The 25,324-nt window shown below is 44.0% G+C and overlaps 1 protein-coding gene across 4 annotated transcripts in view; it reads right to left on the minus strand.

The window, feature by feature from the left end:
• The window catches only part of LOC135371742 (uncharacterized), an 83,804-nt gene that overhangs the window by 49,921 nt on the left and 8,559 nt on the right, over window positions 1-25,324 (minus strand). For all 4 annotated transcript variants that reach the window (XM_064605723.1, XM_064605717.1, XM_064605710.1 and 1 more), the window contains exons 3-5: window positions 6,334-6,402; window positions 5,152-5,288; window positions 5,035-5,087 (exon numbers count right to left, since the gene is read on the minus strand). In XM_064605723.1, the coding sequence (XP_064461793.1) occupies window positions 5,035-5,087; window positions 5,152-5,288; window positions 6,334-6,402 (259 nt within the window). The remainder of the gene's footprint in view (window positions 1-5,034; window positions 5,088-5,151; window positions 5,289-6,333; window positions 6,403-25,324) is intronic.

The raw sequence follows: 25,324 nt of genomic DNA on the forward strand, positions 1-25,324 counted from the left end.
CTGCTGTGTTTGTATGTCCCACTAATACGAGTTCGTATGTTAGGCAAAATTTTCATGCAATAGTTTTTTCTTTATATGCTTTTGCCTGTTTTAGTACTGTCCCATCCAATACTGCAATCCTTTTAACTGCATATGAATGAATAATTCAGGAGTGTTTTCATATATTGGACTAGTTCCAGCTTTAAGATGCCCTTCATGCAGTACTGATTCCAATCATCAACCATCGCTTGAAACTCTTAACTAGGGAACATGATTCATAGAGGCTAGACTTTCATGCAAATACACACTTTCAACCAGTTCAACCGAGTTCGAGGAAACTCATTACTGTAACTAAGTTCCTTTTTTTGGTAACTTATAACTTAATTCTCTACTTTTGCGCAGTGGTAACTTTCAGAGGAACTCATTTCTTCTGCAGGTAACTTTGCCAAAGTAACTTAAGCTAAGTTGCAAGCTTTTCACTCACGTCCACTTGTTTTCTTGCCTTCTCTCCGGTTCTTCCATGGCAATTTATGTCATAAAACGTGATGTTCAGTCAATGACAGTATTCTGTTCAGGAAGTAAGAACCGCTGCTATTGAAATGAAGCTGAACCACTGTGTGCCCACAGAAAATAAGATGCAAAGCGTTCGCATTGTTGAACATAAACGAAAACTCAACGCAGGCAACTCAGGGTCGAACTCAACTGCTCACACGCGCTACACCTGTGTAGTGCTATTTTGTGTCCGAAGTAACTTGGGAGTAACTCGTTCTTTTTTTAAGTAACTGCGAGTTACGTTTCGGGCTCAATAACTTTGTTATTAACTTAGTTACATTTTTCACACGGTAACTTCGTATGGAGTTCCTTTTGACTGGTAACTTCTCGATCTATGCTTTCAACTCTGCATGCTTTTTGTACACTGCATAAAGTAAGATACTTTTGCCCCAGTGAATTTGTTGCGTGTTTTAAATGCATGCAAGTGAATTTCTAGAGGTGCATATTTTGAGCAAGATTAATGAATTTTTCATGCATGTGTGTTCAACCAGCTTTTAGTGCATATAAATCCGGCCTCTACATATGACGTATGCACTATTACTTTCTTTTGGGTGCTCTGGGCAGTCGAACTTGTTGGGCACAGCGTCAAGCCTCAGTCGAACGGTTTGCCCTGTTCTGTCGAAGCACCTGTCTTTAAAATGTTCGCTGCAGACCAGTGATGTCCTCGACGGCGTCCAGTCCTTTCGCCTGACATTCACCACACACTTTTTTAAATGTTGTGGGTGGCTGTGAGGGAACCTGCATTGAACAATTTATGCCATCAGTTACGGCGGAGATGACAAGGCTGACACAAGCAAGCAATCATCGATACCGTGACCAACAAACTGAGCCGTAGATCCCACACCTGACAAGCGCGCTTCAATGCCTGCTACGTGCCGAGACCATACCCGTGAACTGCAGGAAGTCTGGACTATCACAATGACTCTATCCAGATAACGTACTGCTTAAAGTTTAACGTTTAGATCTTGTGATACGAGTCACAAAGTGCGGCGCACATGCTTCAACAGCAACGTTTTGTCGCCCCGCTCGTGGACTAATAAATCACATATATTAGTAAAACTAAGTCACTTACTTGTGAAATGTCGTCCCCGGTATCTTGCCAGTACGGGCCGTACACCCATAACCACAGCAGGCAGGCATGACTCCACAAAAATGCTACGCAAAGACGCATGCAGAATATGCAGCTGAGTCGCGGACGGCAATGTTTTGAGCTTCGCAAGATGGGGGGGGGGCGGCCGGTGACCGTACAGTTGCACCCTCAATCCGCCATCCAGCCTATTACTATAGAGATCAGTGGTCGCAACCGAAACAGCCCGCAGTCGGGAGGGTGGGCGGCGCAGAGGGCGCTAAGCATCCGCCGGAAGCTCCCGTTTAAGGAGAGCGCCCAAACCACGTGATCTCCAGGAGCCACTCACAGCGGCCCCGAGCTGCAGCGCGGGAAAAAAGCTGGGGCCCAGTGCGCATGCGCAGACCGGCCTCCTTTCCCAACCTCCTTCCCCATCTCTCTTCGGGTTTTTCGTCTCTCCCCTCGTCCCCCGTACCCCCCCTGCCTCGTCCGATTGTCTTCAGCGTTTGCTGTCTTGCTGTAGAGCAACGATCATGCTGTCCCAAAGCATACAATCAAAAAGCCGATGGTGTATGACAAATCAAGTTTATTTGTCCTCGGGAACTGCCTCGAAAACCTACAGTACATATCTTTTTACGTCTTGTAACAGGCTTCACTGGAGCTTTAATTGCTTCGACATCAAAGGGCAGTTCAGAAGCCAATGCTGAGCTATGTGTGTCGTCGTTGCCGATGGCTGCAGGAGAACTAAAACAAAACAAAAAATCTATTGATGATCCGTAACTTTGCACAAAAATCACTGCTATCATTGATAATCGATCTTGATTTCGTACTTGAACACCAAAGCGCATTTGTCACGAATGTTCGTAGATCACAGTGAATGAACAGCTGCGACGTTTATGAGGAGCAACTAGCATAACCACACATAATTTGATTAGTGGCATATCAGAAACGTACAAGTTACGGCAATGCACTGCACAATGAAACGCCGCTAACGTACCGAGTGACTCGTAAATGTTGTACGTAATACACTTAACGTGATAAACCTGCATTACTTCCTTCGGTCACAAAAAAGTAATCAAACTTGTCTTACCCTTCACCTGCAGTACGTCGGAAAGAGTGCAGACTTCCTCTCTGACGATTTCTGCGTCCTTTGGAGGTGCAGGGATTCCATGTCATGTTCGTCTTCCCGCTGTTGTGATGATCAGGTGGATGTGCCATTCCGTTCTCACATGAGCAGTTCGCCACAATCTAAATCTAAAGCATTCAAAACCCTCAAACTACCCCTAGCGCCTGCGTGCACAACGGTTGCAGTCCGAAGTCCGAGAGAACACGCGTGACCGGACAGACGCGAGGCAATGTCTCCTCTGTCGTTTTTCTTTCTCCTCCGTTCGCCCGACCGTTTGGATATGCGCTCCTCATTCAAATGACTCTCGCCCAATCAGCGCGAAGGAAACTGACACCAGTTCTTGGAGACCAATGAGCATCCAAATATTTATACATATAATGTGCGGCCAATCAGAGATCTTCCGAGCTCGCACGCCGGTGGCGACAATATTTTCGAGGCGGTGCGTTTCGCTTTAGAGCCGGCGGCTGGCGCTAAGGGCGCGCGCGCGCATGCGTAGCTGCCGCGGCGCGTTGCCGTAGTCAGTTGCTCGCTGGCTGTCGCGGAGAGCAGACGTGTACTCGGTTGCTCCGCAGTTCCCGCGCCCGCTCAGTTTCTGCCTGCCTCTCGGATGGAGCAGTCGCACCCGTCATCGTGGCGGAAAAGGTGAGTGGTTTGCCGCGTTGTTTTACCGCGCTCCTTTTCTTGCATGTTTGCCGTACGCGCATGTTTAGACTTGTTTAGCGATAAACAACGAGTGATTTGCCGATGTTTGACCGCGCTCGTGTTAAGCCTTTTCTCGCATGTTTAGACTTGATTAGCAGTGAGCAAGCCTTTTGTTCGTGTTGACGCCAGTTTTGCGGTTCCTGTCTTGTGTTAGCTGCGTAGTGTTGTGACGCTGTGGTTAGGCCTCACCGGTCGCCTTTTCCCCGATGTGTACTGTTTTCTCCGTGCTGTTTAGCAGTAGCGGTTAGGCCTTTTCTCTCGCATGCCTAGACTTGTTGAGCAGTGTTACCTTTTTTACCTGCCGCTAGTATCTTGTTCTCTGTCTTTCTCGCATAGAGCTATGATGGTAGCGCCATCTGATGTGACGTCCTGGAACTAGGTGACCACCTGTCGTCGATTTCTGCAACTACCTCTCGCCAACAAGCGCTGGTCACTCCCGAGTAGTTTCTTCGCCACGACGTCGTTGATTTTCGAATAAATTGTTTCTCTCCACTCTATTTCTATCTCTTTTTTTTCTTTTCTGCCTACTTTTCTATTTCTTTATTTTTTTATCAGCTCAACTGGCCCACAACTCACACAGTGGTCTGGACACGTCTTAGATGCACCCCAATTAGTGTAATGACTCACTGAATGATCCTAATTACTGTGGGGGGTCCTAAATTGCTGTAATTGCTCATTAATGGCGTGCTGGCCACTGTGTGAGTTGTGGGCCAGTTGAATCTGGTAATATGCTACTCACATTACCTCTGAAAAGGATTTAACGCCTACATAGTGGGTGTGAGTCTTGATGGTCTACACTGGTAATTGGACGATACCATGATTGAATTTTTTGTCTAAATAAGCACCCTTAAGCAATGGGGTAAAGTGTGCAGCTTCCATAGTGTTTCCACAGTGAGTGTATTATGGATATCAGGCAAGGTAAATGAAAAACTTGAACCTGTAATGCATTGTGCTCTCCCAATACAGCAAATCTGAACTGGAGCCATGTTGGACCAATAGACGATGTGATATACGGATAAGTATATACGCGCTTAAATTTAGAAATAAATTTGAAAGATTACATAAACGGGATGACAAAGCAAAATGTCACTTAGAAAGGCATGTCCTAAAAGAAACCTCCTGTTCTAAACGAAAACAGATACTATATACATTGCCTGTCTTGCAAGCGTCTGCAAATTCGATAGCCCTGCTCGCCTTCCAGACAAAACGAAGGGTGAGGAAGTTTACCATGATTGTATGCACACAAAAATCTGAAGCGAAGAATTGCGTGGTGTATCAGCTCGCTATTTAAGATGTTTGTGTTTCTTACTGGTTTTGATATGAAGGAAAATTAAGACTCAGTGTACACGCCACTTACCTTTCACCAGATAGTTTACTGATTACACCCTATGGTTAAGGTGCATTTCATTACACCCACTATTTTGGATGTAGCTGCGACACTGAAAAGGGTGTGCGATATGACGCACCCAATTGACACCAAAAAGGGTGTAAAACGATTTCGTGTGGAATGTTAAACATTTTAGAACAAGGCAGAACATCCTTAAACCATTACACCCTTATTACACACGTAGTACACCCTTAACACACCAATGTAGATTCCCTATCGCACCTTGAGGCGAATATTCTTTCCTGTTGTTCGATCCTCTTGTGAATACCTTCCGCCTGCGATAACGAGTGAATAGTATTTATTAAGAGTAGATAGTAAATTGATGCAAAATATTGTTACCCGGAAAAGACGAACAGGATGTCTGACGGATGAAACTGCGCTTTGTCCATGATGAACTTATCGATTGAAGTGAGGCTTTTGTGGGCGTCCACTTCGTTGGACTCCAAAGTAAGAGCAGGCCCCGTAAAGTTTAAGAACTGCAGATACAGATCATCCGCCTTAAAATCGATAAAAACTTCAGCACCTGGTTAAGGGCAAGACAGAAACTGTCGACTGACGATTCGTTTGGTTTCAAAAATCACGAGAAACCATTCGAACCTGATGTTGTAACGACAAATATCATGATATCGTTAAATCGGATAAATGCGAAATACCTCTTCAAAGTAAAGCAACGAATGAACGGAAATATGTGTCGAACAGAAACATAGGTCGACTCAAAGTTGCATTTTGGGGAAAAAAGGTCGGTATTTTCTGAGAAAATCAAAAAACAAAAATCGGGACTAGTGTACACAAAAGGGGAAATAAATGGGAGCACGATCTTAGGATGCGTGATGTTTCGAGCGGACGCTCTTCATCAGGAAAAATGGGAAACAGAAAGCTAGTGTCTGACGATGTTAAACATACTGCCCAGCCCGGCAGGGGGCAGCACGTGAACGTATTAACTAGGACAGCATGTGTAACGCTGGTCGACAGTTGATTAGAAGCCTAAAACCAGACTTTCGTTTAGCCTCGTTGGATGGGTAGTGTTCACATCGTCGGCCTGTACGTTTACAAATTTCTGAAGGTATCACCAACCACCAGATAACCTTGGTTTCAAAACATTTCTCGAGTCTCGGCCACATTATTGATAACATTCGCGTCGTTGTTCTCCGCTCCGGTTTTCATTCCGAAAACGCCCGAAAATGGGAAGAGAGCGGCATGATACATCATCTGAACAGTACCCGTCCATCTCTTTGTGATGTCAATAAATGTTCAGGGTCAAACGCGCACACAGCATTACTGCGAATTTGTGGAACGTTTATTCAAACGTTTACCCTCACTTTCATGCCAGGCGACTACACCGGCTACCTTTCAGTTTGTCATGCGCTACTTCCGACGCTTCACCACATATTTATCAAAGAAGGAGTAGCAAGCCGGATTGTACTTGCTGACCTCCCTGCAAGCTCATAACGAAACAATACGTTTGAATGCAAAAAAGGCTACTTGTACGCATCAATCATCATAATCATCACCCGTTCTTACCTGACCGTGGAACAGAACGACTTCGAACTTGATTTTCGGATTCGTCATGTTTTGAAAGATTAGATTTATCTGAAACGAATGCGAATAACGTATATTACAATTTGCTAGACAGAGTATAACGACGAACTCCTCTTTTAACGAGCAGAGGTCGGCACTCATGCTCACTCACTTGCTGCTCAAGTTTCCGTTCGCTCTTTCGTGCTCAGCCACTCACCGAGTTTGCTCATTCACGCTCTTCCTAGGCTCGACTTCGCGTCTCTGGCTGAGCTGTCTCTACAAATATCTAGGTTGTCACGAACGTGAAGGACATGATATGAAGAGAGATGAGCTGATGCGATAAGGGATTACATGAGGGTGATATGAGGCTTAGAGAGCAGAACGAGGTAAAGATAACTAAAAATGAAGTCATATAGGCTGTGATGTACCATGTAAGGCCCTGGATTACCTGGAACCGCAAGTGCGGTTGGGGGCACAAGGCACACTGGGGGTGGCATCAGAATGCTCAGTTCATGGTGCGTGTGGTTACCCGAGCTCACTCATGCTCAGCTCTAGTTTGTTCACTCATAATCCAAAGTGAGCTTCGCTCATATTTTCGTTCGCTCACTCAACCTCAGTGATGTCTCGCTCAGATCTCTGTTTGCATACTAATGCTCAATCACTGCCACACATAAAGTAACTACAGCGGCTATCAATACGCATCCGGGCCCCCTACCGGAATGCAACACACCCTTGATACATAAAAAGGGACCTGCAGCTTGTGGTACGTTAATTTAATGATGAAACTCGAATCAGTTTCGAAACGTCACATTTTTTTGGTTGTCGAATTGTTGTCAGAATTAAGAACAAAAAAAAAAGACTAGTACTGCTACCGCAGCTGTACAGGCTGCGGCGGCGTCACGTCGCTCCTTAACCAGGGGAGCGAGAGAGGCAAGACAGAGGGGAAAGACACCGTTCAGATGCCCCGTAACTCTGTGATACGTCCGCATGGTCGCGGCAAGGTCTCAAGGTCGCGCCCTGGGAGTGACGTATTTTCGACTTTCCAAACAGGGAATCCCGGCACACTCCCAACATCCTGCGTCTGCTGTTGTCATGTTTTCCGTCGAATAACAGTGAAGTTGCGCCACTATAGTTTCGAAATCGACTGGAACGAATGCGACAGCCCCTTTCGAGCAGCTCGCTTGTGTATCTTTTTATGCTCAACATTGTTCCTGTTTCGTGTCCCTGTGTGACCTTAAGGCCCCACCTGGCGTGTGCCCCCTCGCCTGTGTGCATTTTTTCATACTAGTAGATTATTAGGGGCTTATAAAAAATTCTGTCCTTAACAAATGAAAAGTTGCTTCCGCATAAAGAACCTGAGTTGAATGTGTAAGGTTAGTAGAAATGCATTTAGTGTGCACCTCTGCTGTGTTTTTTATTACATGTGGAGAACGATAGTCTTCGTCGCGGGGTAATTGCCGCAGCACGCAAATATTGGTCCAATATGGGTTGTTAATATGGGACCAATATGGGGAGTTCAACCACGCTGCATATTGAACCAATATAGGCCCCCTATATTGGCAAGCCCATTTTTCTCATATCGCGCCAATATTTCAGTGATAATGCAACGGTGAGTCCGCGTAATAATAAAGCATTATCCGGTATAATATCCATGCTGATATTAGTTCTCTCTTCTTTTTCCTTTTTTATTTCTGGCGATCTTCCTTTTGATCCCTGTTGGATCGCGTTACAAAAACAACACTGGATCGCTTTCAAAACACCTTTAACAACTTTGAAGCACCTAGCATTACGGAACAGACATCCCTTCCTATCAAACATTGTGTTTTTTACTTGACCTGCCACAATTTCGTTGTCAGCGACATTTGAGCCCGAATGAAACGTCCGGTCCAAATGTCGCGCATGTGCATTAGTTGTAGGATCGTGATTTCACTCAAATGACCACGCTCTCAGTCGCTTCGACCGATTGGCATCGCGAAGCAAGATGGCGGCTGTTTGCAGCAAGTGGAAAGTTGAGCGGTTGAGTTGCAGTGCATGTTACAATGGGATTGCCACATATGTTGACAGTTTCGAACAATGTGTATCATGTGCGTGAAGTCGTTGGATGTAACGGTGTATTGAGGTGGGCATTTCAAACGCTTCAACGTTCAATTTTGCCGTTCTGCTTGGGCATTTGGTACAAGTATACCAACACGGGTACGTACCATTTCCTGCATTTTCAGTCAATACAGGGTGTACATGGGCGATATGAGGCCCATATTGCCGACATTTTCCCCATACCCTGCTGGAAATAGTAGGCACGATCTCATTCATTTCTTCCCCAAATTTTAATGAGATTCAATGAGAAATCAGACTTCAAATTCGTTCAACGTGTGAAAGCCGACTCTTTCTCATTGACTGAATTGGATGTTAAGCAGGGGAGCTGCTTTCGCAAAACCGGGCTCCGCCGTGTTGTGTGGCGAATACCTCTTCAACGAAGTAGGAAACCAATTCAACGAATTGGCTTAATGGGCGTCAATGAGAAATGTTGATTTCGAATTGATTTAATGAGATCCGACATGTTGTCTATCGCAGACTGCGCCAATAGATGGAATGACGAACTGGCCTAATGTGTATCAATGAGAAACGGATTTCCAATTGATAAAAATGGGATTCAATATGTTGCACTGCCGCCACTACTATAATTGAGAAGTCAGTTGCTGAAGGAACGAGCGTAATGGTGACCAACGGTACATCATCACTCTCGAATTAAGTAATAATATATGATTAGGAAGAACTTCGTACGTTCGTGTTGAGGATGAACTAACTCTAACCAATTCAAACAAATGAAATCCCAGAACGCGAATCGTGTCAAAAATATTGCGAGTGAAACTTGAATAAAGATTTGAAATTAAAATTTATTCCGAACAAATCAGCTGAGGAGGCGAGCACACCATCGCCCGCGATATAGCCAGGAGAGCGCGTTGTAATACATTTCCGTGCCGCACCACATAGTGGCTCGTGCGAGCTGAAAATAGTTAGCATCATTTCAAACGTTTCTGAACACCCCTGTCAGAAAAAACCATAAGGAATTCTTTATGTGAAAGCTCATAAAAGTTCTATATGTGTTTATTGAATGAGCATTCACATAGGCATATGAGCTCATATGTGAACTTATGAGCACTGCTCATAGAAAGGCAGTTTATGAGGAATGCTCATAAGCAATATGTGCCTGTATGTGACCTCATAAGGTCCTACCTTATGTGTAGTGCTCATAAGGTCACATACAGGCACATATTGCTTATGAGCATTCCAAACACTTCTGGTGAGGTGCACAACAGGAAAAGGCATTCTGAAATAAATAATACTTTTTATTGCACATAAGTCCCACAAAAAAATTGCAAACTGAGTTGCAAATTGAGTTGCAAATTGAATTGCAAATTGAGTTTAGTTAATGACAGCTTGACTTGGATTCTCAGCCGAAGCTCGATTATTTTTGCTTCTGCGTAGGTCCCTCAAAAACCCAGCAAGGTGCTGCTTGACTTTTTTGGAACGTAACTCTGGTGACACATCTGTCGGCTTGTTTTCCACGTACTTTGAGAAGGCGTCTGTAAGACAGCATACAAACTGTGTTAGAACAACATAAACAGTGCCTTGGGTTTGAGGGCGAGGGAAACACTGAGAGTGACTGTCACGAAAATCGTAACACTGTCAAGTCAACGCTGCCTGCCCTGCCTATACCACTTACACACAGCTAGAATGGCACATATACAACCTCATTCATGAGACCCTTGGTCTTGAGGTATAGTTCATCTGTACCCAGGATCAAGCATCAAGCGTACTGAGGATGTTTTATTTTAGGAGTGCCACAGAGCTGGGGCAATGGCATGGGCGAGATGCACCTGGATCTCCACTCTGAGATGCTCCCCTTTTGTTTTTAATTGAAGCTCTCATGTCACGCAGTAGAATAAGCAGCAGCTTAATTTGCAAGGGAGCAACATAACACAGCTTCAAACTGTCATGATCGATCCCACTTCTTGACTGAACTAAACGTAACAATAATAATTGTAGAGATCACTACGCATTAGGAAGTGACGTCTGGAATGAGGTCCTCCAGGCTCCTTGGCAAGGTTAATAAGCAGTTTCCGAAAAATGTATGTTCTTACCAGTCCTTTATGAAAAGGGATGTTGGGTGTTATACACCTTTAAAATTTCTTGGCTGTGAACCCCTACCCCCTTATCTCAATTCAATCCTGGCCAATTTCAATAAAACAATTTTTTTGCCAATTTTTTTTTTCAAATTCGTATTTCAGCTGCAGCAGGCCAGGTATTTTTGTTCTCAAGTGCTCTGTGTGAGACAGTTACTGGAAAACTTCTATAAGACCGAGGTATAATTAGAGAAAACTTAACATTTTTTTTGTCCTCTACATACATACAGCTAATATTAAAATGAAGTAAAACTCTCCACCTGCTGCCAACACAAACCACAACCACATATTCCAAGAAAAATTGCAATGTGGGTCATTCCAGGCGAAATGATCCAATGGGTGCGCTCGACCCCCCATAATTTGGTTCAAAAAATTACCACCCGTTCCTTACGACAAGAAAACGCATGTGTCTGAGATTTACTCGAAAATATTTGCCCGCTCAGAATTTACGCCGGGTCAAAGTTTGCAAGAATGACGTAAACCATACCGGGAAGTAAGTAGATTAGTGGGCAGAATATTGCAGCTGGACAGGTGTTTGTGGTGCAGAACGAGAGAGCAGGGTTCAAATAATGTGCCAAGGTTAAAATATTCCCGCTTGTTCCACATTTGACCAGTCAAACGGACCTCATTCGCCGGGCTATTTCGTCCTATTTTGGGCCTCGCTAAGGATACTTTCCAGGTGAGTGAGAAATCCAAGAAAAATTGAGCATATTATCCACTTCCAATACAATAAGTTCGTTTATTTTGAAGAGTAAATTCGCAGTAGTGTTTGCTACATTTAATCTCAAAGTTCGAACTTTACTCAAAGTTCGGTGACTTCGATGCCAGTTTTGAAAATGAAGCGGTCGGTGGGCAACAGTAAAAAGGTATGCAGATGATAGCTCGAAATGCAAAGCAAGACATATAAAAATACTAAAGAATTACTTTTCCATATGCGCGAGAAAATATTTTTTCATGTCGGACATGGTACATGCGGACCGTGCGGGTATACTGACGGGCAGCTCGCGTGGCCGTGCTTTGCAGAAGATGCCTGCCGGCAGGGTGACAGCTCTACCGGTTCTGAACCTTTCTTTTTGAGAATCGAAATGGTCTGTGTTGATGATGTGGCGGCCCGTGGAAGACGACGACGACACGCCTCTGCTGCCGCGCCTGCCAGCCAGTTCTACCGGCACCGTCCTACACTGTAAATCGTTTTACACCTTAAAGGGTGTAAATCAAAATGTTCATGGTGCACACCTTTTAAGGTGTATTTTAACACCCTCATGGCAATTGGGGTGTAAAGGGTGTAACGCTGAATAAAACTGCTGGGTTCATGGCAATATGCTGGTAACTGTGTATTCACAATTACCAGCATATTGCATATAACCACATTGAGGTCCATATATGTATGCACATCAAGGTGATTCAATATGTGTGTAAACATGCACAGACGACAAACAGACAATCATGTATGGCATGGCAGATGTGCATGGCAATGAAGCATGGCAGCTGTATATAGCTTTTCGTGGAATTGTAGACCTTCTCATGAGCAGGCACCTCCCCCATATGCATGTTCATTACTTAGACCGTTGCATTTATTTGTTTCTTCAAGGCTTTGCAGTGTGGTACCCACAAGTATCTAACCCCTGTAAAATGCTCAGCAAATGCAAATGTTCATTATCAGCGACTCATCAGGATGTTTGGTCCTCTCCTAGCTCTATGGTGTACGCGTTTCGAAGGGAAACACTAGCATTTTAAAGATGTTGCTAGAAACACTCCAAATTTTTAGAACATAACCCTTTCATTAGCAAGAAGACATCAATTTGATCAAATGTATGTGTAGCGTGGGGCCACGTCCATCTGCCCGCTGGGACATTCCATCATCGCCGGTCAGGATTCATGTAGAGGAATACCACCTCCTCTACAATATCATTTGTAATTACTTCTTCAGCGTCCAATAGTGGCAGTAAAACATGGGTACAACGGTCTGTGAAGTCGTGAGGGCGGTGGCTTTGCGCTGTGAGGGGGAATAGGCTGTTTTCGCCCTTCCACAGCATCAACGTGCATTCACAGATAACGTCGGCACAAATTACCGCATCGAGGTGGTACTGCGCAGGCAAGCATTTACTCGTGACACTGGTAGTGATTAGCACTATGCGGCCCACTTAAGCGGCCTTCTGAGCGGCCCATGTGTATCCAGCCCCACCGGCCCACCGGGAAATTTCGCGGTGAGTCCTATGGCCAGTCTTCCCCTGCCGCTGATGCTGTGGAAACGGGCGAAAACTGCCTATTCCCCCTGTGAGCGCAGCGCCACCGCCATTACCACTTCACGGACCGTTGTGCATTTCTCTTACTGCGACGACTGAACGCCGAAGATTGAATTACAAATGATATCAACAGAGACAATTTAGGTTTTTAAAAAGGAAGGTCCAGAACTACTACGGTACAGCTGTCACCCAGCCGGCAGGCGTCTTCTGCAAACCACGGCTACGAGAGCCGCCCGTCAGTATACCCGCACGATCCGTACGGACCATGTCTGACATAAAAAATATTTTCTCGCGCTTATGGAAAAGTAATTTTTTACTTTTTCTATATGTTTTGCTTTGCATTTCGAGCTATCATCTGCGTACTTTTTTACTGCTCCCCGTCGACCGCTTCATTTTCAAAATTCGCATCAAAATCACCGAACTTTGAACAAAGTTCAAACTTTGAGATTAAATGTAGCAAACACTACTGCGAATTGAATCTTCAAAATAAATTAACTTATGGTATTGGGAGTGGTTAATATGCTCATTTTTTCTTGGATTTTTCACTAATCTGGAAAGTGTCCTTAGCGAGGCCCAAAAGAGGACGAAATAGCCCCGCGAATGGGGTCCGTTTGACTGGTCAAATGTGGAACAAGCGGGAATATTTTAACCTTGGCACATTATTTGGACCCTGCTCTCTCGTTCTGCACCACAAAAACCTGTCCAGCTGCAATATTCTGCCCACTAGTCTACTTACTTCCCGGTATGGTTTACGTCATTCTTAGAAACTTTGACCCGGCGTAAATTCTGAGCGGGCAAATATTTTCGAGTAAATCTTGGACACATGCCTTTTCCTGTCGTAAGGAATGGGTGGTAATTTTTTTAACCAAAATTGTGGGGGGTCGAGCGCACCCATTGGATCATTTCGCCTGGAATGACCCATGTCAAAGCTGTGTTTCAACAAGTGTGCGGGTTTCGCAGTAAAGTACTATTTTGGCTGAATGCTACACGTATTCACTGAAAAATATATTGTAGTCCATAATGTTTGCTAGGCAGCCGAGAAAACATGAACAAGAGCGAGTAAAAGCACAGATAGGATGCGTCAGCAATGAACTTTCAACTACACAGAAAATTCACTTTTGTGCCAAAGGGATCAAAATCTACATGTCAATGCAACAACACTGTAATCTTTGGAACTGAACAGCACAGTGAGGCGTGCTTACTTGATATAGCCTGTAGCTTTTGTGGACTTAAAGCCTCCTTCGCGCTGCTTCCTTCTTTTGCAAATCGCCGACAAGCTGTCCCAGTGACGCTGCGGTTCACCAAGTTACCCACATCCCACAAAGCTCGCGCCATATCCTTGCAGAATGCAGCGTCGCTTCTTGCTTTTAAAATCCACTTGAATCTGTCAGACTGTAGGAAAACATTGTTTCCCAGATGAATCTGCAAGAAGTTGAGTGAACCTGAGAATTATAAACGTATAAACATGTATAGACGGGCAACAATAAAGCACCAAAAACTTGAACTAGTAATTAGTAATGAAAGATGTCTGAAGTAAAAGCTGTTTCTGAATCTTTGGATGCCACATTGAAGTATTGTGCAAAATAAAGCAGTGCAAGCATTTATGTTTTTTCTTGCTCATGAAGAAGGATAGTGCTATATGTTCGGCTAATAGCTATTAGATGCCTATATTAATTTGTTTGAATTTCTGTTACCAAATTCTCATTTTGTAACCATGAGGTTCAAGGTACTGCCCCTAGTGCCTCATAGTCACTTATTTTTTGTGTAAGTTCTATACATAGTGAGCATTCACTAAATGTGGCACACCCTATTTTCCATAAGATTTTTTTCTGAAGCTTCCACGAAACTCAGAAGTGTTTTATAAGTCGTAAACTTTGTACAAACAATGGTTTCATACAACCTATGCATGAAAATTCACACTGCGTATAATTACACCTTTTTCTGAGACATGAATACGGCATAAAAATACAAATAAAGTGATTACGTTAGAGTAATCATTGCTGATGTTTTTACTCAGTCTGCTAATCATTCATCCTGAGACTTTAATTAATTGCTATGTGTTAATTAATACTGTGGCTTTAGTGATGTTTGTTGTATAGCTCTAAAGAAAGTAAGGCCCTCTCCCTATAGCTCTGCTACTGGACGCACTGTCATTTGTAGATATGTTATATATGGGAATAAATGAATGAGTGAGTGCAGGGTATGCGATTGTCATGAAAAAAAAATCACACAGTAGCCAATACCTGTGCCAAGCCGCATACAAAAATGTACTTCTTAGTTAACGGTTTTAGATTAAAAAATGAAAACGCAAATTTTGCTAAAAGTTAACCTCTAACATTTGCGCAGTGGAGGCCGGGGTGGAAAATTTCCGACATTGCAACAGTGCACACGGTTAGTACAACAGTTCTGAAACAGAACAGTTCCGTGTTCGTCACAGCTTCTACTCATTTTGAGTCTGGGCACCATTCACAATTTGTGCAAATACGCTTGTTTGTACTTCAATAGCTCTGGGTTACTGCGTGCGTTATATCGTGTGGTCCCAGTCACTTTTGCACACTTTTCCTTGCATTGTCTGTGCGACGACTGCTCCGCAATACTCTGAAATCTGCAACATTCATTTTTCAGAGTTTTGAATCCTCCGAGAAACCCTGAATTTCCAAAAAGTTGAAAACTCAGATAAGCACCCTCCAAATTTTCCAAAATGAAAACTCAGAAAACTCGGAACCCTACTGATTCGTGAGTCTGTCCTACGTTCATCCAGTCCTCAGTTCTCCCTCAAACTAAAAGTAATGTTAACATCAAGCTCTTTCGACTGCAACATCACCGGATTGGTGTAATAAAACCCAATGCGCACTGGCTCTAGCCAGATCGGAATGTGCAGCAAGTCTGTAGTAATGTCATAAACTTGCATTTTCTCTTATTTATATGGCACAAGAGATGAAAATATTAAAAAAAAGAAAAAGAAAAATGCAGTGTAACTGTGCTCCTTCTCTTGAATGAACGCAAGAGTCACAGCAAGGGCGCCGTGAGCATGCACAATGTGTGAGATGTAAAAATTAATTTCCCACATTTAGAAAATATTGCAGATTTTTGGACATGCTTGAGAAGAATTGTTGTACTAACTGTCTGCACTGTCAAATTATCTTCCCCATCCCCCACAACGAAAGCTTTAGGGGTGAACCTAAGAATTTTCGGTAAAATTCTGAAATTCTTTACTCCGTTACAGCTGAGACATATTTCTTTACATGTGATTTTGTACGTGTGTTGCATACCTGCCAAATTAGGAACATCTGAATTAGGGTGACTTCAAAAGCACTGGGAGGGGGGGGGTACTTTGTTGGAAAATGGACTTGCTATTCTTAGGAGAAAGCCGACGTTCGGAAGCTTTTATTTCTACAGGTTCCAGGAACACGCCTGACCCCAAGTTACGACCCCCAGACCACAGCTGCAGAGTTATAAGGCACAGGCCTTGCAGCAACACACAATGCCCTCTCCAAGAGATTATCTGGGTGTCTGGCTGTGACAAGGCCACGACACTTTCTCAAAAGAACGAAAGGGCTGGTATTGGATTAACGTTCATGTCCGTGAGGACTGAGGACAGACATAAACCAGGTGTATGAGATATAGAGGTGGAAACTGCATTTTCCGGGACACTTGGTTCTCGGTCGTACAATCATACAAAACGGTCTAAGTCCGGGAGTCTCCCAGATGAATCTGGAGAGATGACAGGTATGGTGTTGGCTGTCGCGTGATGCTCAGGCTAAGGACAGACACTCAGCAGTCCAAAGTAATATCACATTCGTTTCGCCACATTTGCAGCTAAGAAAAACTACTGTAATTATACGTAATGTGAATTTGTATACATAGGTTTCACGAACCCATTCTTCCAGCATATTTGACAGTTTACAGAATGTGTCAGAGTTTCGTGGAAGCTACAGAAAAAAAATCTTATGTGCAATAAGGTTTGCACCATTTAGCAAAACTTGGAAGGGCTGTCAGCTCAAGACAATTAGTAATTGGACTTCAAAATTGCAGGAAAATATTATACACAGTCCACACAATTTTCATGAAGATCTGAGGGGATCGAGCAATGCCCTCGGTACGTTTGGCATGGAGTGATGCAGAATGATAAGATGCACAAAAACCTGATGAGATTACTTGCTGCTCAGAACGTTATTTCTTTACATGCTCTAGCTGGACAGCTCATTGTGGTCTTAACCCCAAAAGCAATTTTAGCAGTTTACCAAAACCACAAAGTAACAAAATTATCTAAATATAAAAGCTGTGATAGATTGGGTCCTCTAGAGGAAGAGTTGTTGAAGTAAGTTATCTAACCATTTTCACACTCCGAGTGCACACCATCTGCTACCGTTCTGCGCTTCATTTTAGTCCAGCTCAGTGTCCAGCTCTGGCATACCATGTCTACCTGAGTAAGTTTAAATGAATTGAATTTCATACAGCCGTAGTTAATATTGAAACAACAAAGGCTTCATTTGTAAAAAAAGAAGAAAGAAAGAAAGAAACGAAGGAAGCTGGAAACGACCCCGAATCATGTGATTAGTTGTGCAGGGAAGTTCTTCAAACAGAGTTCACTTGCCTCATTATCTATTGTGGCAAATATGGGGACGGTTTCGCAGTCGTCACTTAGCGGCGAAATCTGTCCTTCAGCCTGCTGCAAAGAAGCGAACCCACAAGCATAACACTATTACAAGTGCCATGAACAGGTTATGGACAACAAGGCTATATATAAGATACAAAATTAGCATCAGTAATCATGATGCCTTAATGATGTTTACCTGGCACTGTTGTCCCGAAGTGGACCCCATGGCGGTATGGGGGGGGTCATGGTGGTAGGGTGGGGGGGTCAAGGTGATGTGGTCATGTGATTCTGAGGCTACCTGCATAGTGACTTCTGAGGTTGGAATGGTTCCTGTGTGTGCAGCAGGTACAGGCATACTTGCACATTTGTGCAATGAGTACAGTACATCTAAAAAGGGACAGCAGAAACATGAGTGAGCAAATCTGGTTCAGAATCACGATAACAGATTAACCTGCAGCATTCCCCGATATGAAAAGCAGCAAATATGAATGAGATGAGCATGAAATGAGAGGGATTATCTCATTGAGTCTCTTACTGTAGTCGCCATTGATTTTGCGTTCTGTTACCGGAGTGCTTTCACGAACTCATACCTGCCAACTTAGGAACATCCGAATTAGGGAGGTTTAAAAAGGGGGTGTACTTTGTTGGAAAATGGACTTGCTATTTTATATCGGAGAAAGTAAGAAAGAAAGAAAGAAATGCCCGGAAACTTGAAGTGCTAGAACTACAAAACACTGGAACTTAGAACTCTCCAGGAAGCGGCAGCGACGCCGATGGCAATAGGGCTGGTATTGGACTGACGTTTATGTCTGTGAAGACTGACAACAAAAAGCAGGTGAAACTGCATTTTGAGGGCGAAACTGCATTTTCCGGGAGATATGCTTCTCGGTCGTACAACCATACAAAGCGGTCTAAATCCGGGAGTCTCCCTGATGAATCGGGAGAGTTGGCAGGTATGCTAACTAATCCAAAGTTTTCACTGTTACTCAGTGGTGTTGCAAATTAGGGAATTAAACACAAAAGGCAAACACAATATAAGTCTTGCAATGCCCCCCGTCCCACCCAGTTGCATCCTTCAATTATCCCACTCCTGAGGACCTTTCTTCCATCATTCAGTTCACAATAATACAGCCCAGTAGCCAGAACAACCAGGGCTGGTGAGAGAAATCACAGGCCCCAGGGAAAGGTCATGCCCAGGCTGCCTCCTCATGTCTCAGTAACACATTCAAATATTTCTGCTTTACATGGTTATGACAGCCCTTGGGCCCTTGATGTGGCCCTGACCCAAGGGCACCATCCCCGGCTGCCCCACCCTCTCGCCGGCCGTGAGAACAACATTACCAATCTTCTCCAAGAGAGCCCTCGTCAGGTCCCGTGACAGCTCTGCATGCTCCTGCTTTCCTTTTTGTTCTTGGAGCAACATTTCCTCAGCACAACGCAGCTTATCCTTCAATTCTTCATTCTCTAGCTCTAGCAACCTGATGCGTCCAGCATCTTCCTCTGCAGGAGAGGAGCTGACTGTGTGTCTTTTCCCGAGGATGCTTTTCAGCTGCAGATTTTTTGCAGTCCTCATGTTCTTCTGCAATGCTTTTTTCTTCGTGGGAATGGTTGCCTGTGACGCAACCTGAAAACAGGGGTTTGAATAGCCACAATATGTATCAATATGTGCATCACGATGACAATTTCCTGCAAAATTACTGCGAACGCATTTTTATTCGCGGTGTATTGATTGAAATTGATAAAAACACGTTTTCAGCACCCTGCTCGACCAATGATTCTTACAACTTCGAGATTTTGAACACGCTAAATAGTGACAGGAATAAAATGCTGTTCTTAAAAATGATTCACAGCAAATATTTTGTTTAATTCGAGGGGTAAATATGGATATAACAGACAAGAACCAAAACTGCATAATTTTCCTCATGTAGGAGCACAAAAGGAAACTTTATCACAACATTACGCGTTTTGGAATTATGTGTTCTTTCACATGTTTCACTACAAGGTGTTTTAATCGAAAACGTAACAGCTTCACGGTATTGGGCCTACTAGACGGCATGAGGGTGAGGGCTGTGCATCAATGAAATAAAGAGGAACAGAAGAATGGCGAAGTGGGTCTTGAGGCTGTTACTTTCCTATCAGAACACCACGTTGTGAAAATGCGCAAGAACAAAAACTTGCGACATGGATCGCATGGGCATGAATCTCAAACATTTTTTTTTTTTGTAGTTACCATGTAATGAAAATATGTATGTAAAATGTGTGCAGTGTATGAAAAAATTCATGTCAAATATGTATCAGAAAACCAAATAATCACTAACAAAAATCACTACATATGACAAATTGTCTCTCTGGGACTCAAGATCCCTATGGTGTAGTGAATGATGCTGTCTAAGGCATACTTTTAAGGTAGTCATATCCTGTGATTATATAATACAAAACACATATCCTTAGTCAGCATAATTATACAGCAGGCCATGCCAGTCCCCTGTTACTGCTCACATGAAAAGCCAGCCATCTAATTAACGAGGAACAGAAGGTTCGTTACGCATTGCACCAAGCACTGCCCCCCTTGCCCCCATTTGACGGCGCCCCTGCCCTGCCCTGACCAAAACAAAAGGAAATATGGTGCCGGCTACGACTTTTAAATGAAAATGCCTCAGGAGATACATATGAGCAAAGAGCGCTGCTACTACAGTTGTTGCCGAATGTTACGATTGTCATAGCATGAGAAGTATATTACGACGAAAAAAAATGGCTAGGAAGCAAGCGAGCTGGTGAAGGTGATGCGTAATGTAAAAATACGTCGGAAAGGGGAAAAAAAGAAAAACACTGTCAAGGAGCCCGCAAAGAGGGAATCACACACGTAACATGAAAAACAGTTAGGAGCAACCAAGATTTATTTGAACAAGAACTTTCGTGCAAGAGACTGCACTTCTTCAGGTTACAAAACTGAGTGCGACACAAGTATATATAGCCCAAAACAAGATACAATAAAATAGGTTTCCAGAACCAAGTAAACAGAAAAACAACCAGACAGTAATACAGTGCATCACGTGAGCAGCCCTCACATAAGAAACAAACAGTGTACGGGTAAATGAGACATTCAGAGAATTGGGGTTCAAAAGGGGGCCCCCGTTTTTTCAGCACCAAATCTTTTGAACCCCAATTCTCCGAATCAGACAGTGGCCCTGAAGCCGTTTTTCAGCCCCGGAGGCCACGGCCCCCGGAGCTGAAAAAACGGAGGGCCCCCCTTTTTTCAGCACCAAATCTTTTGAACCCCAATTCTCCCAATGTCTCATTTACCCGTACACTGTCGGATTCTTATGTGACGGTTGCTCACGTGATGCATTGTATTACTATCTGTCTGGTTGTTTTTCTGTTTACTTGGTTCTGGAAACCTGTCTTATTGTATCTTGTCTTGGGCTATATACTTGTGTTGCACTTAGTTTTGTGACCTGAAGAAGTGCAGTCTCAAAAGTTCTTGTTCAAATACATCTTAGTTGCTCCTAACCGTTTTTCATGTTACGTGCATAATGTAAAAACCCCGAGACTAGGGAACACGAAGAGACTGACACAAAGACGAAGTCTCAAACGTCTCACGTTGAGACTTCGTGTTTGTGTCTGTATATTACGACGTTACTGACCAGCAACGTGATAGCGGAAATATTTTCCTTTCCGTGCTTTAGACGCGTTTGTCTTGCGTCTTAGATAAACATCGGTAAGACGCGGCTTCACGAACGCTGGTTAACTTTTAAGCTATATAGTGATCTACTAACACGTCAACTCCACAAAAAAGCTTTAGAAACGTCCGCTGACGACGTGATGTTTCAGTCACAGTAACTCACTTTAGTGAAGCCGAGTTAAGCGTTATATTGAATACGGGACCGCTGATCTCGGTTCAAGCGTTAACCGGCGTTGGTAAAACCGGGTCTAAGTATCACCAAGGAAATATATATATTTACGGGTATCAAGTCCATGTTCACATCCTCATCCGAGAAGATGAAATCGTTGTCAGGGACCGCGAGCCTTTGGGAATGAAGCTCCTGCAGCAGCAAACCCATGTTTTCTGTACAAAAAAAAAAAGATGAAAGTTACACTCGAGAAAAGACTGATCCTACACAACACTGGAGTCGCTAAGATGAAGGAAAAAGAAGCTCGCACATTACCTGCTAATACCTTAACCTCGGCGTCGTAGAAGCCTTGCATTTGGTTGTCGCACTTTCGGAACCAAAACGCCTTCATGTTTTCCCCTTTCTTGAAGTCTTTAACATGTTTGGGCGCGAAGTTTTTGATGAGGGTGGTTGGGAGGATGCCGTTTGCGCCATCGGCATACCGTACGTACGCCAACATTGAACTGAACTAGGATTTGAAGCGAAGCGCGAACGCGAAGCCCAAGAACAATGACGAACGCCACAACACAAAAGGCACGCAAACACACAACGTGCTGGCTGGCTCGGATTGGCTTAGCCGGCTGTTTTGGCGGTTTTGGTCAGACAGGAAAGTTTCATTAAATTCTAAAAAAGTACATTTCTTTACTTTCTGAAATTAGTAATTACTTTTTGAATGAGAAATAACAATAAGGTAAAAATGCATCAGCACACAATGCTAACGTGAACGCGATCTACTTCGTAGAACGCAGAGGCACAGGGTTCCGGTTCCGGTGTTGGCGATTGCTTTCCTTTGTTTCCGTGGAAGTTACTCGGTTTACGGTTACTCGTTCGGCGTAGTTTGAGGGGCGAGCGGTGAAATGGATTCCCGCTGCAAGAAACGCAGAAAAGTATACCTGTCGAAAGATGCACCATTTGATGTTCCGCCTTCCACACGACTGTACCGAGAACGCAGTTCTAAGGAGAACATCGAAGCTTCCTCTTCTCGGACATCTGGTTCTTTTGGGGTTCGAGTTTGTGATGATGTGCAAACAAATGAAAGCGAAGAAGCTCTCCCTTCTACTAGTTTTCAGCCACAAGGCAACGCCCGTAATTCATATGAAGAGCTGATTTTGAGTGATGACGAGTTGGAGCACGAAACAAATATCCAGCGGCCTGCTTTTGAATGTGATGAAGACAGCCTAGCAAATGTGAATAATGACTGCGAGGGTGATCCCGTATGTGACACGGCGGATTACCTTTCTGATGTTTTTCGAGCGCTTGGGACTGAGACGTTACCGAACTCCACCACAACAAAAAGTGAAGCATTGATGATGGTGATGTCGTACATAGTGACACACAACCTTTCGTGGAGGGCTGTAGAGGACCTTCTACACCTAATAAACGCACTTTTTGGCTTCGGCGACGCAGTTCCTCAAAGCAAATACCTTTTTCGCAAACTTTTCTCGACGAGGACGAAAAATCTTGCCAGGCAGTTTTACTACTGTAGTGGGTGCAGTGCCTTGCTAGACATTAATTCCAACAGTGCCGGAATTCAGTGTTCAGTGTGTGGTGCCAACACTTCTCTTCCTCAGCTAAGAAAAGATGGTTCCTTCTTTTGCACAATGGACGTTCGTAAACAATTGCTGTTCCTGCTGCACAAGAATAGCACTCAAATTTACAGTACCATGAAGAAGCAAGTCTCATATGAAGATGTCAACACACCTGTAGACATAGTTGATGGACAGCTATATAAGCAGCTGCAAGACAAAGGTGCCCTTAAACAAACTGATCTGACATTAACTATAAACACAGATGGTAGTCCGATCTCCAAAAGCTCTAAAGTGTCTATATGGCCTATACAGTTCATCATTAATGAAATGCCTCCGAAGGTGCGCTTTCAAAACGTCATGCTCGGTGGGCTATGGTTTGGGAAAACTCACCCAAACATGGCGCTTTTCATGGACAAGTTCGTTACGGAAGTTTCCAGCATAGGGACCCTTCAGTGGAGCTGTGACGGTGAAAAAATACGTTCAAATGTAGTTGTGCTATGTGCATCGGTTGATGCCCCCGCAAGAGCAGCTATTCAAAACCACAACCTCTACTCTGGCTACTTCTCATGCTCAAGGTGCCTCATCCGCGGGGAGCGTCTAAGTGGTAAGTAATTACCGTTTTACTGTAACATTTTGTATTGAAATCCGTTACCCCTCCACAGTAATTTAGAAGTTTTAGTTACAAGTAAATTATAAGGTTCCAAAATTTAAGTAGGGGTTAGAGATAATGCATGTTTGTTTCTGGTCAGCTCTGTGTAATTATGATGATAGCCAGTAACCTCACACTACCATATCATACATACTCTGTTATTGAAATGCTGTGTCATGCTGGCGTCTTGTGATGTGTGCATTGTGTGACCTGGAATTTTGTTGTAGGTGCCACAAGGTTTCCGTACTCTGCACATCCAGAGACAAAACGAACACATGAGATGCTTCTCAGAGACATGAAGTGGGCCAGTGAGTTCGGGGTTCAAGTCAGTGGTGTCAAGGGGCCTTCCGCACTGCTCAACTTACCGCATTTCGACATGGTCCGTGGGCAATCAGTTGAATACATGCATTGTCTTCTCTTGGGTGTCACAAAGCAGATCACGGACGTGATACTGTCATCTTCAAGCTCAGGAAATGACTTTTACATAGGTAAGCATATGACCTCACATTACTCGACTTTATCCAAATAGATGACGCTGTGGCTAGACAAGTGGGATAAAGTTCGGCGGCCGTGTAACACATGTTTTTCACTGTTTATGTCACCTTCCGAAAGTAAATAAGAACCTGTTGTATATAAACACACATTTATAACCTTAGATAACAGCTAGGTTAGATTCCATCCTTGATGCCAATGTAATAGGATGACCGAATATCCTTCATTCCGACTGTAGATCTGTGTAGGTTCGGAGCACAGCTCCAGTTCCGAATAATCACCTGCTCGTGTCTCGCGGTCCATCAAGCCATCAAGGCATTTGCGCCGACCACTAGGGCCTGTACACTGCACGCTTCCCAGAGGGCAGCCATCATGCTCCGGCACACCATCTAGCTTATGTACTACTACTACTACGACTACGTCTACTACTACTAGATCTTGCTACCTATATTTTTGACAATTAGTAGCGGCTCTTGTTTTGACCAGTCTTAAATGGACTGTGAAATGATTTCTGCGAGTTTTGAGTACTCTGCCCTCACTATCACACACACACCTCGACTTTTAACCAGATTCAGTGCACCGGGCGCACACGCAATAATAGTTCGGCTTGACCGTCACATAAATCCCTTCTGAACGAGCCTACATCAACCGACGCCCAGGACGCATAGTAACACCTCTGACCCCCACTCCGTCCTGCTGTCCTCTTTCAATCTCGCTATATCTGTAACGGAAGAAGTGCAAGGACGCAGGCGAGCTGGTACATGATAATACGAAGGGAACCCAGAGACAGGGGAAAGGAAACACGAAACACACACGATCTCAGACACAGCAACCCTTTTACTGAACAAACATAGAAAGTCATCCAAGCAGTTTACTGTAGAGGAAGGGAGGTCGGTAACCCGCTTTCCTCAGTCGGTCAAACTGATAAGCAATACTCTGTGATACATAATGGGCGCACGACTTCTTCTCCGCTGAGTGCAACAGGGAAGAAGCCAACCCAGACCTTATCATCTTTGAGTGCGAACTGTCCGCAGGGAGCAGAGGTTTCGCGTTGGGTTTCCCGTACGCCCAGCACAAAACCGGGGACCTTTTCATCTGATCTCATATGTGCGAGAAGATATGTTGACGACATTTTGATCATTGGCACCGATTCATCGCTTGTTATGGAAACGGCCGATGTGATGGTGTCTTCGTCCCCTGAGTTGACCTTCTCATTAGAGAACCCCACGGAGGGTATGCTTATGTTTCTTGATTTTCGGTTGTATGTGTCCCCGGTTTTGTGCTGGGCGTACGGAAAACCCAACGCGAAACCTCTGCTCCCTGCGGACAGTTCGCACTCAAAGTTGATAAAGTCTGGGTTGGCTTCTTCCCTGTTGCACTCAGCGGAGAAGAAGTCGTGCACCC

The sequence above is a fragment of the Ornithodoros turicata genome, chromosome 1 (genome assembly GCF_037126465.1).
Source record: "Ornithodoros turicata isolate Travis chromosome 1, ASM3712646v1, whole genome shotgun sequence".
NCBI classification, from domain to species: domain Eukaryota; kingdom Metazoa; phylum Arthropoda; class Arachnida; order Ixodida; family Argasidae; genus Ornithodoros; species Ornithodoros turicata.